General features: G+C 38.7%; 1 protein-coding gene across 5 annotated transcripts in view; it reads left to right on the forward strand.

Annotated features, from left to right (window-relative positions):
• The window catches only part of LOC109410101 (uncharacterized), a 203,524-nt gene that overhangs the window by 165,253 nt on the left and 23,480 nt on the right, over positions 1–14,791 (forward strand). For all 5 annotated transcript variants that reach the window (XM_062842259.1, XM_062842260.1, XM_062842263.1 and 2 more), the window contains exons 6-7: positions 10,888–11,032; positions 11,582–11,943. In XM_062842259.1, the coding sequence (XP_062698243.1) occupies positions 10,888–11,032; positions 11,582–11,943 (507 nt within the window). The remainder of the gene's footprint in view (positions 1–10,887; positions 11,033–11,581; positions 11,944–14,791) is intronic.

The raw sequence follows: 14,791 nt of genomic DNA on the forward strand, positions 1-14,791 counted from the left end.
CTACTCTATTCATGGTAGAATGAAGAGCACGAGGATGTGGATGAGTGGTTGTTGTTCTTTTTCCAGTACGATTGGGGGTCCATTATGAGTTGCAGTTCGCCGATGTCAAGGTATCCGGGTCCGTTTGAGCTGTATGCTCAGAAGAGGGTCAGTGTCAGCCGCTCTCGGGGGGAAAAGCAACTGACGAAAAATTGCAAGTGCCGGGGCTGGAAATCAAACCCATGACCATTCGCATATGAAGCGAACGTGTGACCAACTACGCCACGGGCCCCGGCACTTCGGGAATTTGATGAGAAGTTTTCAAGAGTTTTTTACCTCTGGGATTTTCTCGGGGTTCCTTATTGTATCAACCCAGATGTTCCTTTTCAATTCCTTCTGGAGTTTCTTCAACGATTGTCTGGAATTCATCCTGGAATTAGAATTTATTAAGATAATAATGAGGTTCAAACCATCCTCAGGAAATCATCAAAGAGTTACTATTCGTACGGCAATTCTTCCAAGATCGTTTTTTGACATCTTTACAGAAATTCCTCCAGAAATTCTTCCAGGAGTTTCTGTAAACGTTTTTCTTTGATTTCTTCCGGGATCTCAGAGTTTCTTCTGGTATTTTTTTAAAGAAATCCTTCTGGATCTCATCCTAAAATTTCTTCACGAGTTCGATGCAGGGTTCCTGCAGGATTTGTTTTGTGAATACTTCCTAGAGATTTTGTACTATGTCTTAAAAGTTTACTGAGTTTCCTACCGAGTTGCTTTCAGGAGTTCCTTCTGCAAGCCCTTCAGAAGTTCCTTTTGGGAGCTCTTCTGGTGTCCCTTATGAACATTTTCCAGGAATTATTTCTAAGAATACTACAGAAGTTTCTTCTGAAAATACTCAAGATATTCCTTATGGGAATCGTTTAGAAGTTTCTTCTTGGAATTCTGCTGAAGTTCTTTCACGAAATCCTGCAAGAGTTCCTGGTGAGTTATTTTCAAAATTGATGGGATTCCGAAAAAAATCTGTTCTAAAAATCCCTAACTTCTTCTGAAAATCCTTCAGAAGTTCAGAAGATCTTGAAATCTACAATGTCATTCATAGATACTTTGTATAGGGATATTCCAGCTAAACTACTTTGGAGTTCAGAACGTCAGGTCTACTGTTACGTAGCCATATCTGTTATACTGAGTAACGTTGCATAATCAACCGCAGATATTGGACCAATCTGAAGTCTATTTGATATTACTATAAACCTTTGGGACATTCAGGGTCGTCCAAACTGTTCCTCAAGGCAGTCCTTCAATTCTGCAAGAATAACTGTATGTATTTACGTCAGGCTTACACTCGTAACAGTAGCCATATCTGCTATAATGAGTAACGTTGCATTTTTAAGCAAACTACCAAATTAGTTCAAGGAACAATAAGCGTTGTTATATATTTTTAGGATATTATGGGCCATCCTTACTGTTATGGAGCTTAATTGATAAAGACAACCACGGTAACATGAGGTGATTTTCGTTTTAGATAGTAACGTTACACAACCAAATAGGATCCATTAACCTCTTACCTCGCAAGGGTCTCTTCATGATAGTTTTGTGATAATTAAGGTCATCCAATCGTCCATGGAGTACAGAACTTTATTTCTACACTAGCAATGCTAGCCCGCTAGACTGAATAATGATACATAAAGAACCATATTTACTAATATTCTTTAAAGATTAGTAGGTATTGTTCTATACCTCTGAAACATTTAAGGTTGTTCAACTTTTAGGAAACTGATTTTTTGAAATCTGTTTTCGTTGTAGTCATTAGCTGTGCTATAAAAAGTTACGTTACCTAGTCTAACCCACCCAGATCTGTGAACTTCTGTGAAACTCAGAGCAATTCCAAAATACCTTTAAGAGATTTCAGGATAACTAAACTCACCACCGGCGGATCACCAATCGATCAACTATTCAGCACAAACCGTTATTTGACTCTTCAGGACAGTCGGTTTCCACGGTAGGGCGATGGAAGTGCGAGTGAAAAATCCGGGATCAGAATCGCGCTACAATATTCGTTGGTCAGTCGGTTTTCTCGGTAGAGCCATGCAAGCGCGAGTGTGGAATGCGGAATCAGATTAGCTTGAGAATTTTCGAATGGCAGACAATTTTCAGGTAAGAGTGATGGGGGTGCGAGTGAAAAACCCGGGATCAGAATCGCGCTACAATATTCGTTGGTCAGTCGGTTTTCTCGGTAGGGCGATGGAAGTGCGAGTGAAAAATCCGGGTTCAGAATCGCGCTACAATAATCGTAGATCAGTCGGTTTCCACGGTAGGGCGATGGAAACGCGAGCACGAAATCCGGGATCAGTGGTCATCGTGATCAAATAAATCATAATCGTGATGAAGACCGCGACGTGTATTTCCATATAACTAGTGGATCATATCACCTAACAGAGGTGGCTCCTAGATCCACACCTTACCCTACCCTACTAACCACCATTCCTTCCCGTGACAACTGTGGGGATGCTGTGGATTCCACGGTTTCTAGTAGCAACGGTTGTCGAACTAACATTCCTTCCCTTTCCTGATGACCGTAAGGACGTGGCCAGCGCCGTTATTGACTTTAAATAGCTGAACTCTCGAATTGTGCACATTGAGAATGGTTAGCTAGTCTCAAGCTTTCACATTCATTGGCTCTCTGTGCAACTTCGATTGTTCTGGTCAATCACGGAGTAGCAACTACGATGTGTACGGTTATCTTTGCTTTGCTTTGCTTGCTTTTTGTGAATTACTAGAGGTTCCTTATTGGATTTGCTCAGATGTTCCTTTTCAATTTCTTCATCAGTACCGTCGGGGATTTGCAGGAATTTCTGTTGGAATTGGGTTTCATTACGAAAATAATGGGGTTTAAACCATCATCCTCAGGAAACCGGAAATCATCCAAGAATTGCTGTTGAGATTCGCCATTCTTCTCCGAAATTTTCGCAAGATTTCCTCCTATTCTTCATAGTTTCGTATGGGAATTCTTCCAAGGTTATTTTCTGTCATCCTTCCAGAAATTCCTCCAGGAGCTCCTTCTAGGGTTCTCCTCGAATTTCTTTAAATCTTTTTCTTGAATTTCATCGGGAGTTCTTCCGGGATCTCAAGAAGTTATAGAGTTTTTTTTCTGGTATTTTTTAGGAAATCCTACTGGATCTCACCCTAAACTTTCTTCACAGGTTCTATGTAGGATTCCTGCAGGATTTTGTGCGCTGAAACATAGGTTTTGAATACTTCCTAGAGATTTTGTATTATGTCTACTAAGTTGCTTTTGCGAATCTTCCAGGAGTTCCTTCTACAAGCCCTCCAGAATTTCTATTTGGGAGCTTATATTAATTTTCCAGGAGTCAGGGTTCCTGATTTCCACTTTTTATCTTCTTCCACATTCGAATACAGTCAGCAGCGAACGGTTGTCGCTTTAGTTTGTGTGTTTGCTTGTCAGCGACGACAACAAACTCCGGTGAACGGTGGGATGCCACACTTGAAATTTAAACATTCGTCCACATTCGCATCGCAAGCGATCGAGCGGTGATGCGATTCGTGAATGATATTACGCATACGAATTTTTGAAGTTTTCAAAAAATGTTTATTATTTTCTTTGCTAATCTAGCATTTCAACAACAATACACTAAAAATGTATGCATTACATGCAGAAATTCTCTTCTAGTTATGATAATAGCCGCTTCGATCGCTCACCAGCATTCGTCACCATACGCCATTCATTCATTCGCTTGCGATCCAAACTGCGACGATCGGCAACGAATATCCATGTCAACCAACTTGCGCTTCGCTTCCCACTGGTGATGGGGTTGCGTGTTTGATCACGACAATCCGTTTGCTGCATCTTTCTCGATTCGCTTCAGCAAAGAGGAGTGAATATGAATGGAGTGAGGCGAATATACCGATCCTTGCAGGAGTTATTCCTGGGTATACTACAGAAGTTTCTTCTGAAAATACTCAAGAATTTCCTTGTGGGTATTCTTAAGAAATTGCTTGTGGGAACCCTTTAGAAGTTCCTTCTAGGAATTCTGCTGGCGTTCTTTCACAAAATCCTGCAAGAGTTCCTAGTGAGTTATTTTCAAAATTGATGGGAGTCCGTATGAAATCTTTTCTGGGAATCCTTAACTTCTTCTGAAAATTCTTCAGAAGTTCAGAAGCTCTTGAAAGCTACAATGTCATTCATAGACACTATAGGAATGTTCCTGGTGAGCCAAACTACTTGGAGTTCAGAACTTCAGGTATACACTCGTAACGGTAGCCATATCTGTTACACTGAGTAACGTTGCATAATCAATCGCGGATACTGGACCAATCTGAAGTTTACTTGATATTATTATAAACCTGTGATATTATTATAAACCTATTATCCAGAACCTTAAACTGTCGTCCAACCTGTTCTTCAATGAAGTCCTTCAAATCTGCAAGAATAGCTGTATGTGTTTTCGCCATAAAAATGGCATTGCATAATCTGCTGGGATCCGTGAAGCTTTTGAAATCTCAAATGTCATTTAGAGACACTTAAGTAATATTCCAGATAGGTCAAACTACCATGGAGTTCTGAACATTAGGTTTACACTCGTAACAGTAGCCATATCTGCTCTAACGAGAAACGTTGCATATTCAAATGAACTACCAATCAAGTTCAAGGAACTATAAGCGTGGTAATATATTTTTTGGAATATTATGGGCCATCCTTACTGTTATGGAGCTTAATTGATAAAGACAACCACGGTAACATGAGGTGATTTTAGTTTTAGATCAGTGGTCCTCAAGCTTAGTGTCTATGCGGGCCAAAATTGAATTCTGCAGTGAGACTGCGGGCCGCAAAGTATTTAAAAATTCAATTTGGACAAATATAAAAAAATCATCGATCTTGAAATGGGCCATTTATCTGAAGGAGAATTTTCGGTATGATTAATTTCAACGAAAAGATTATACATTACGGTTTTGTTCAAAGTATTCGCTCGCTACATTTTTTTATTTTTTTTTTCATTCTTGAATTTTAATTAATGATAATTCTTAATGATTCTCTTGCCACAAAATTTAGTCAGTAGGTACTGTATATGATGTTAACAAGATCAAGCAGCAATAAAAAAGGATATTGCCTTTGTTTATTTCAAGATAATTTTTTGTTAATTTATCCTCATTTTGATGTTTTGAACACCAAATTTAGGCTAAATTTAAAAAATATATATATTTTGATTTAGCAATTCAGCCTTTGATGTTTTGTGGGAAATGCCGAATATAGTCAAATGTGGGATGAAACAATCAATAAGCAACAGTATAAAAATAAACACGACACTATTGAAATAAAGAAAAACTATTGAAAAAAATATATATTTTCAATTATTGGAAAAAAATGTTTTGATTATTGAACGCAGCAATTTATCATTGAGAATGATATAACCCAAGTAACACATATGTTATATAAAAGTTACGACAGCGCAAGTTTTGGTTGTATAGATGTTTATTTTACGTTATTTCAACACAATGTTAGAATTACGTAAAATAAACTTCTATACAACCAAAACTTGCGCTGTTGTAACTCTATTATAACATGTGTGTTGCTTGAGAATGAGCTGCCGAATTATAGGCGCTTTCAATATTTTTAAGAGAGCTCCCGGTTGGTATGAAGATAATTGATTATTTAGAAGAGCGTAAAACTACCACAGTATTGTAGTAGTTTAAAAGCACTCTTAGAGTTCCCATGCAAAAGTCTGCGAATTAAACGTACGTCCATGTTTTTTTTTCCGAATTAGTAAACTTGTTTACAAATTCACACCAAACATTTGAAGGATCAATAATTTTTCGTGGCAAAAATGTAGTGAATTCCAGAGTTATTGAAGAAATAACGATACTAATTCAGAAAATCCTTGTAGAGTAAAATAACTCTGCAAGGTGATTATATTTTCTTATAAGTCAAAAAGTATTGAAAAAATCCTTTTTCAAAAGTTATTCATTCTTTCTGCGGGCCACTTTTTTATATATTCCAAAATCAGTTCTCGGGCCGCACCAAACTTTCTCGAGGGCCGCATGCGGCCCGCGGGCCGCAGTTTGGTGACCACTGTTTTAGATACACAACGTTACACAACCAAATAGGATCCCTTAACCTCTTACCTCGCAAGGGTCTCTTCATGATAGTTTTGTGCTAATTAAGGTCATCCAATCGTCCATGGAGTACCCAACTTTATATCTACACTAGCAATGCTAGCCTGCTACACTGAATAATGGTACACAAAGAGCCATATTTGCTAATATTCTTCTAAGACTAATAGCTAAATCGACCATTTTCAACCCTCCCTCCCCCCTATGTCACACTTTTTGTATGGGATCTCTAAATTTTTTGTATAGGTCGTCACACTTTTCTGAACCCCCCTCCCCCCTCAAAGCGTGACGTAATTTATGGACTTTCCCTTATTTGGCTTTTCAGATTTGTCTTCTTGAAAATTCGAGATGTGGCTTCGTCATGCCTTTGATTTAACACTTGTATCACAATTCTTTCTCGCTACATAGAGTAATTCTACATATTTTAAGGGAAGGTAAGGGAATAGGGTCGACATAATCGCATAAGAGTACCACATCGGGTTCAAAAACGCATAAAGCGTAAAGTAAGTCTATTTGCCACAACGGATTCAGAACAACAGAACATCCTGAAGATTCAGGCTTCTTAGGTCAGTTTCACTTAGTCAAGTGTTTACCGAGTACTCGGAAACGCAGTTGCGTAAAAACTGGGTAGTTACATATTTATTTATTTATTTATTTATTTATTTATTCATAATAATTCTTGTGACGTAAGACTTCGTCTTTTTTTGTTGCCACAAAATGATTTCATATGGAATATTACATAATTCATTTCTTAATGGTACACTACTTTAACTTGTTCCTGAAGGTTCCGTTTATACACTATCTAATTCATGTTGCAGAATGTGGAGAGAAGATTCCGCTTGAATCCAATAAGAGAAGTACACAATTTAATACTGATGGGTAACGCATTCCAATGTACAATGCTTCTCACAAAAAACGATTGGCCATAATACACAGAGTTATGATGAGGAATACTATAATTCATAGTGCGCGGTAATTGCATTCGAGTTATTTTAGAGAATAAATAGCTTGGAGTCTCAGAACTTATTATCCTATAAAAGTTTAGACATAATCTATATTCAAAGAATCTCCAAAATGAACAACCAAGTAATGTTTTATGCAAATGTGTAACTCTTGAAAATCTTGAGAGGTTATAAACATAACGTACACATCTATTCAGAGCTAATCTCAATCTGTTCATTATAGCCAAGGACGCATTACTGTAAATAAAATCACAGAAAATAAAATGAGGTAATATAAGCGTTTTGAAAAGTTTAATCTTAGTTTGGATATCGAGATGCCTAGTTGTTAGATTCAATTGTTTTAAGGCGTAATATATTTTTCTACATTGTTGGTTTACCTGCGGATACATATCAAATAATTCAAAGTTCCACAGTCGGATTCTCAGCTAAGATATACAAATGAAGCAGCCTGTTGAGGCTTGTGATGGACAAAATCATAAGTAGGAAACCCACATTGAGTTATCTCAATTGCGTTTCTGCTACGAGATTCCTCAAAACTCATGCCAAGACTCCAAAACTCATGCCAAGACTCCCGCATGGGGGCATCCACAAACACTCAATTTCCTAATCGCTGCTTGACGTAATGCCGAGAAGAAATGTTGGTACTTGAGCATGCGGCTTCCAATATGGAATCGAAAGCGTGTTCAAAAGTATCATGGAAATCCGAGAAAACACCCAAACAAAATTGTTTTTGGCATGTTTGCTAGAAAAACATCATGGGTGTGATGCTCGACAAAGCGTTCTAATCATTTCAGAAGAAAGAGGTCAAATTGATAGGTTTGATCTTCATACGAAGACATTATCCACTTACGGAATAAACTTGACAGTATAATCCCACCAAGATTCGGGAATAGCAAGGCTGCAAACAAGTAGTTTTATCAAAACATTTTGAGGCTCAAGGCATGACACGCAAGATTGTCATTTCAATTTTACTGAAAGTAGCAAACATCGGGTCAAACGCAAAATGCGGAACCATATAGGTGTTAATTAAAACATTACATCTACATAGAAATCCTCCCTACGAAAGTAAGGTTCTTGAACCAAAGCTGTTCTTTCATGCTGAAGATTGATCTGAGCTGTCATAACCATAGCCATTACCCAAACTAGGCACGATTAAACTCTTACAATCACAACAAATGAAAAAAGAGCAGCGATAACAACCAATTCGGTATCGATTAGAGAACGTCCGAGAAGAACATACACAGAGGACACTGTGAAGAACGCATAATGCGAAGAGCCATATAAGTTATAATTAAAGCTAATAAACAACATACTAATAATCCCACCCTTATTGAGCCTCGCAGTTGAGGCTTAAGAAGGATAGCAGATTATCTCGGAGAAACACAAGGTCAACTGCACCATTGCTCCGGTTAGCGCAGTAAGGGCAAAATACTGTGGAGGACGCCCTAGTACTCCACAGGCTCCGTTTGTAGTTAGGTTTTTATTAGACCCCCCTAACCATTCATTCCTTGGCACGGTAAGCATAAAGCCGCATAACACCATGAATTAGGGGTCACCTGTTTAGTGGACTCTTACCACTGGATCAGGCGTTCCGTAGTGTTATTCTTAGCCAATTGAGACAACCGCTACCGACACTACACAGCTATCTAGACTGATCGGGAAAAGAAGTTAACATTGATGGTCGACTTCCAAACGAGCCCAAACAGCCAACAGATCTGATACTGTATTTTGATATATTACAAATTGTTGCTTTGTATAATGAATGTAGTTACCGTTTATTATTATTATCTTTATTAACGAGATTTTCAGCCCAGGGTAGTTACCGTTACACCCGTAGACTTTAGGATCTAAACTCAAGAACAGGTTGGATGACCTAGGGTATCTATAAAAAATATTCTACATCATATTCTACCCTTTTTATACTGTTTAGCACCATAACTACCGAAATATGTAGAAAAAAAAACTATAAAATAACGCTTGGGAAAAATCCGGTTTCAAGGGGGTAAGGAACCGTTAAGCAAGCAAATCTGATGTAGGATAATTTTCCAATTGTTGCACAGCTAAAAACTCGTTTATTGTTGCACACTCCATGTTATTCTTACGGGGTGTGCAATAATTGGCGAATTTTTGGCCGAGCAACAATTGGAAAATTACCCTAAAGTTCTTATAATTCACTAGTTAAAGGTACCCAGCTAGTCCAAGGCTCTTTACCGCAATAAGACATTCCCAGATGCAATGAGTCTGTAATCCGTTTCGACGAAGTCCACTGTGTCTTCTACAGGATGATACTTCCTTTAAGTAAAGCGAAAGCAATCTTCCGCTTAATTTCTGTTAATTATTTAGTGGGGGAGAGTCATAAAGCATTGTGCAGTTAGAATCCGGACGCAGATAATCACTTATATCTCAGAGGTGGAATAACAAACAGAAAAGGTGAAGCCCTCAAAACAAAGATAATTTACTGTAGTTTCATGGAAAAATATCATTAAAATCATTTAATTTAATTTTTAATACATTTTCTATTTTTTTCCGTCATAACTTCCTTAAAAATCTGCACAATGGTAGTAAATTTTAACATCAACCTCTTCGGCGTATTTGTTTAACAATCAGGTCATCTCTGTAGTGCCCTGAGACCCTCTACCAGTCTGATTAGAATTCCAAAGAAACTTTGCCAAATATTTATCTTCTTGCGAAATTAAGGGCTATTCACTGAAATTCCAAAGAAGCGAAATTTGAGTGTTTTTTCGTTAATAAACACTATCCAACAGCGATGACACCACTACACATCTCAGGCTGTCGTGATAGCTCACCAAATTAGTTCAAACCTCTACAGATCCCTTATGTGCATTTTTGAAAAGCAGCACGCGATTCTTGAGGTTATCATCTTTGTACACATTTGGTGTCAAAATCGTGATGTGAAAAAAGATGTCCAGAGATCGAATTTCCTGGCAAATATTGGAATTTCAAGCAGATTTATCCATGATTATAAGCTTCAATCTTCCTTGGACACTTCCTCATGGCATGGTTAACAACATCTGAGCACATCACACATGATGGTTTTGGAGACATTAACGTTTTTCGCGACTGTCGTACCTGACCACGCTTAATTTTCAGTGTGTTTGTGCAAGATTTTTTTCCTTCACTTGTTTTCAATCTCAAATAACTTTTCACTCGTAGCAAAAAAAATCGATGAAATTTTCACCACCAATAGAGGACTTGTTTATGATCAGACTGCTGTAAAAAAATATGATTATGATCATTGAGAGTGTCACAATAAATTATCCTTTGCGTCCGGATTCTAACTGGACAATGCTTTATTACGAATTCCAATACCGTCCGTCGTCCGCCTTTGCACTGCTGATGCTGAAACGTCTTGTGGAAAAAGTGGCGCCGTCGACATTGTTAGTCTTATATAGAATAAGAGTGGCGTTTGTCTTACTTAGAATGCGTTGGGGAGCAGTGCTATCTGATGAAAGCTTGAATTCATTGATGACTGAGACGCACTGCAGCAGGGTACTCTTCTGATTGTGTATCGTCTTAGGGGCAATCAAGGACCAGCTTAGATTGCTCGCTCAGTCGTCGGTTGCGGTAATATGGTTCGATGCCAACTAGGCAACTAGGGCACTAAACACCAAATGATAATTGGAAAAATAAACCTCTCCACTTTAGTGAATAGGCTTGGCGCTTGGGATTCTTGGATATAGGGGGTTGTTTTATGTTGAACTGGAGAACTTTTACGCGAACCGTCATCCATTCGATTTCTTCTAACTCCTGAGAACAATTATGATAACAATATCCTTCTTTTCCGTTTGTTTTTCTCCGCTAGCAAAAATCCCGACCAGTTAATTGTGCGGCGTCAGTCAACCGCAATCAACCGAATGGCTGCCGGCGATGAACAGTCGCGTGCCATTACGAGGATCGTCATACCGGACCAGTACGCGACAACGTTCGAGCGTTTGGAAAACAATGTTGTAGGTATAGCGCTGGAGGCTTGGTAATGGCTACGAAATTGCTCAATTGGGGGCTATAATTTGATTGATGGGAGAGGGATTTCAGAGCATGATAATACCTTTCAACGAAATTGACTAACACACTGATGGCAGTCAGCACAAGATGTGAGGATTAGATATGTGATTGATTTATTGAGATGAAATCAGGTATGTTGAAGGAACTGCATTAGATTGCTCGTAAGATAGCTTACAGCCAGGAAAATAATTCATTTGCTTTATTCTGACCACCTGTTCTGGTAATAAATAATCATAAATTCGTTCCATTAGGCTCTAAGCCATTACGCAATGAACGTGTGAATATTCAATAATGGTCATCTCGATGGAAACACATCCAAATGAAATATTTATGCTTCTACAAATCCCTCAAACAGGAGCAAAATTTATGCAGCACCACATCTTAACAGATCCATAATGTAAATATTGTAGTAATAATAATCGAAACGTGCAGAAACCAAACGAGTGAATTATTAATCACTCACTCACGCATACACAATACATTGGTCCTTTCAGGCCCTGCTTGTTCTGGAACAGGACAAAGGCAAACAGCAGCCACAGCCCGATGAGGAAGATAACTCGGTGTTCAAACAGACTCTCTTCAGCAACATCAGCAGAACTGCCGGCATAGCCAACCCTATCCCTGTAGTAGATGCTCCGTCCACCACCCAGCAGCAGGCAGCCCTTGGCAATCGAAGAAACAACTCTTCACCACCCCCGGCGCAGTACCCCCCTTCGGAGAGTTCTGCACCTTCTGGTAGCCACCAACCGGAATCGTCTTCGTATATTTGCTTATCATCAATTATAAATCATCCTCCGTCGGCAATGGCCAATATTTGTCAAACTTACTCTTGGAAGAAACTACGGAAAACTGCCAGGTACGTTCCATGGTGTAGTAATAATCAAGTGGGTTTTCATAGAAAATTAGTTATGAGAGCTTTTAGTCGGTTTCGTTTTCTAGGCATGCACACCCGATCAAAAGTTTGTTTTCATCTCCCGAACAATATATTCACCTATATTCATCAAGTTTCAAAATGGATGTCCCATTGGGCTGCAATTTTGAAACTTTGAGCCATTAATCAAAATTTCCAATATGAGCGGGTTAGAAGCAAAGGGGTGTAAGTGACAAAACCTACTTTCAAGTGTGATTTAAACTTTTTTACTAATTTGTCATCTCAAACAAAATGTATGGAGTTACTCCAAACTATTCAATACTTGAATAGTGGAGCAACGTCAAAGAGAACTTCGAGCGCTGCCGTGGGAGTTGAAGAGAACGCCCCAGACTTCGCCATTAAGCACATCCTTTGGAGATTGCTTAATTTTGATTGGACCGTTCTCATTTCTCCCTTTTGCCACCACACAAGACATCCATAGGCCAATATTGGACGAACAACAGTTGTGTAAATCCATTTCATATACTTGGGTTTAAGTCCCCAAGTTGTACAAAGGGTTCGCCGGCATTGCCCAAAGGCCATACAAGCTTTCTTGATTCTGAACTCAACATGAGGTGTCCAGGAAAGCTTGGAATCAAGAATAACTCCAACGTATTTCACCTGTTCAGCAACATTGATTTCAGAATCAAAGAGACGTAAAGGTCGAACACCATTAGAGTAAGGTGAGGCAAAAGTGCGACCATAGTTGAAAACTCATTTTTTTTGATAAAAATAAATGAATATCGTGTGGTGATTCTACCATCCATGGGCTAAAGTTTTGCTGAACAAAGCTAAGCCAAATGTCTTTTCAATTATGAGTAACAAAACTTTTTGTACCCACCACTGGGGCAAAAGTTCGAATCTAGTGTTTGTGGAATTTCGCTAACCGTAGCACACTATTTAGACACTTTGGTAATAGGAATACCTAAAACCAATTAATATTTGATGTTGGAACTGGAATACACTTCAAAGTTCGAACTGGATTTTACCCAAATCAGGGTTAAATGTACTACACCAAAAATTAGTAATTGTCCACCAAATTCAGATAAAACAACATTTTTTTCAACTTTGATCGAATTTTCTCACTAATTCCATCGTTTTTAGAGATAATACATAGGGAATCGCGCCACTTGGGCGGTGACTTCTTTATTCGTCTGTTTTCCACTATAACTCAGTCAAATTTGAATCAATTGACACAACTTTTGGAATGTGGTGAGATAGGTATAGTATCTACCCGTGTACAATATTTCAAGTCAAATGGTTTAAAATTGACTGAGTTATAGTGGAAAACAGACGAATATAGAAGCCACCGCCCAAGTGGCGCGATACCCTATGTATATTTAGCAGAATTTTAGGTTTTTACTTAAAGTTGCCAGGCCACATGACTCGAACTCTTACCCCAAAATTCGAACTTTTGCCCCAATATGTGTAAAATATGATTTCCAAATCTTTTTTGCAAAAAGTTATACATGGTAAAGCATCTTCAAAATATACCTAGTTACGCCCCAAAATAAAATATCGAATTCGATTTTATTACAATTCCAATCCATGTGTTGGAAGGACCATCGTGTATTACAATTTTTTGATCTAAAACCAACATTTTGTCATAACTTTTCGCAATATTGATCCATTTTCATAATTTTTGGAGTGAAAGACTCTTTTTCAAAAAGGCTTCGATCAACCTTGACACCAGAAAGAAATAATTTGAATTGAGCACAAAAACTTCAATAGAAACTCTTGCCCCACTCGAACTTTTGCCCCACTCTACTCTACAGTTTCGCTTTTCCGTGAAAAGAATAATAGATGTTTCGGATTAACCGAAAGGCCATATTGGCGACACCAACCCTCAACTACCTGAAGAGCGTTTTGCATCAGGTCGAAAAGGGTGCTGATGCACATACCGACTAACAATGTTAGGTAGTCGTCGGCAAAGCCAAGAGTAGGAAAACCGCTATTACATATTGAGTTACCTCAAAGCGTATCTGCTACGAGATTCCACAAAAGTGGTGATAAGACTCCCCCTTGGGGGCATCCACTAACACTCAATTTCCTAATCGCCGCTTGACGCAATGACGCGACGATATGTCGGTTTTTGAGCATTTGGTGAATCCAATTGGAAATCATTGGAGATATACCATGACCCCGTGCGGCTTCCAATATGGCATCGAAAGGCACGTTGTCAAAGGCATCCTCGATATCTAAGAAAACACCCAAGCAGGATTACTTTTGAGCGAATGCCTTCTCGATATCGTAAACAACCTTGTGTAAAAGAGTCACAGTGGACTTGCCAGATTGGTAAGCATGTTGGTTCACATGAAGAGGCACATTGGCCAGATGAACATCACGAATGTGATGATCGACAATGCGTTCTAAGCATTTCAGAAGAAAAGATGTCAAACTGATAGGTCTGAAGCTCTTTGCTTCTTCATACGACGCACGACCCACTTTCGGAATAAACTTCACAGTAATATCCCGCCAGGATTTGAAATAATCAAATCCCTTCTGAAGCAAAATAGGATAAATCCCACTTGCCCTAGGTGATTTGAAAGGAGCAAAGCTATTAAGTGCCCATTCAATCGATTCTCAAGTTATGATACTCTGAGCTGAAGCTAAAGAATCATAACTACAAGAAAAGGCATCAGGTTCATCCGAAGATGTAATATCCACACATCCGAGGAATACGTGTAGAATTAACATTTAAGTTAAAATACACGTTAGGGGCTGTTCATAAACCACGTAGACCAAAATTTGGCCATCTCAGACCCCCCTTCCCCCCTCGTAGACTTTCGTCCAT

The sequence above is a fragment of the Aedes albopictus genome, chromosome 3 (assembly GCF_035046485.1).
Source record: "Aedes albopictus strain Foshan chromosome 3, AalbF5, whole genome shotgun sequence".
Classification (NCBI taxonomy): Eukaryota; Metazoa; Arthropoda; class Insecta; order Diptera; family Culicidae; genus Aedes; species Aedes albopictus.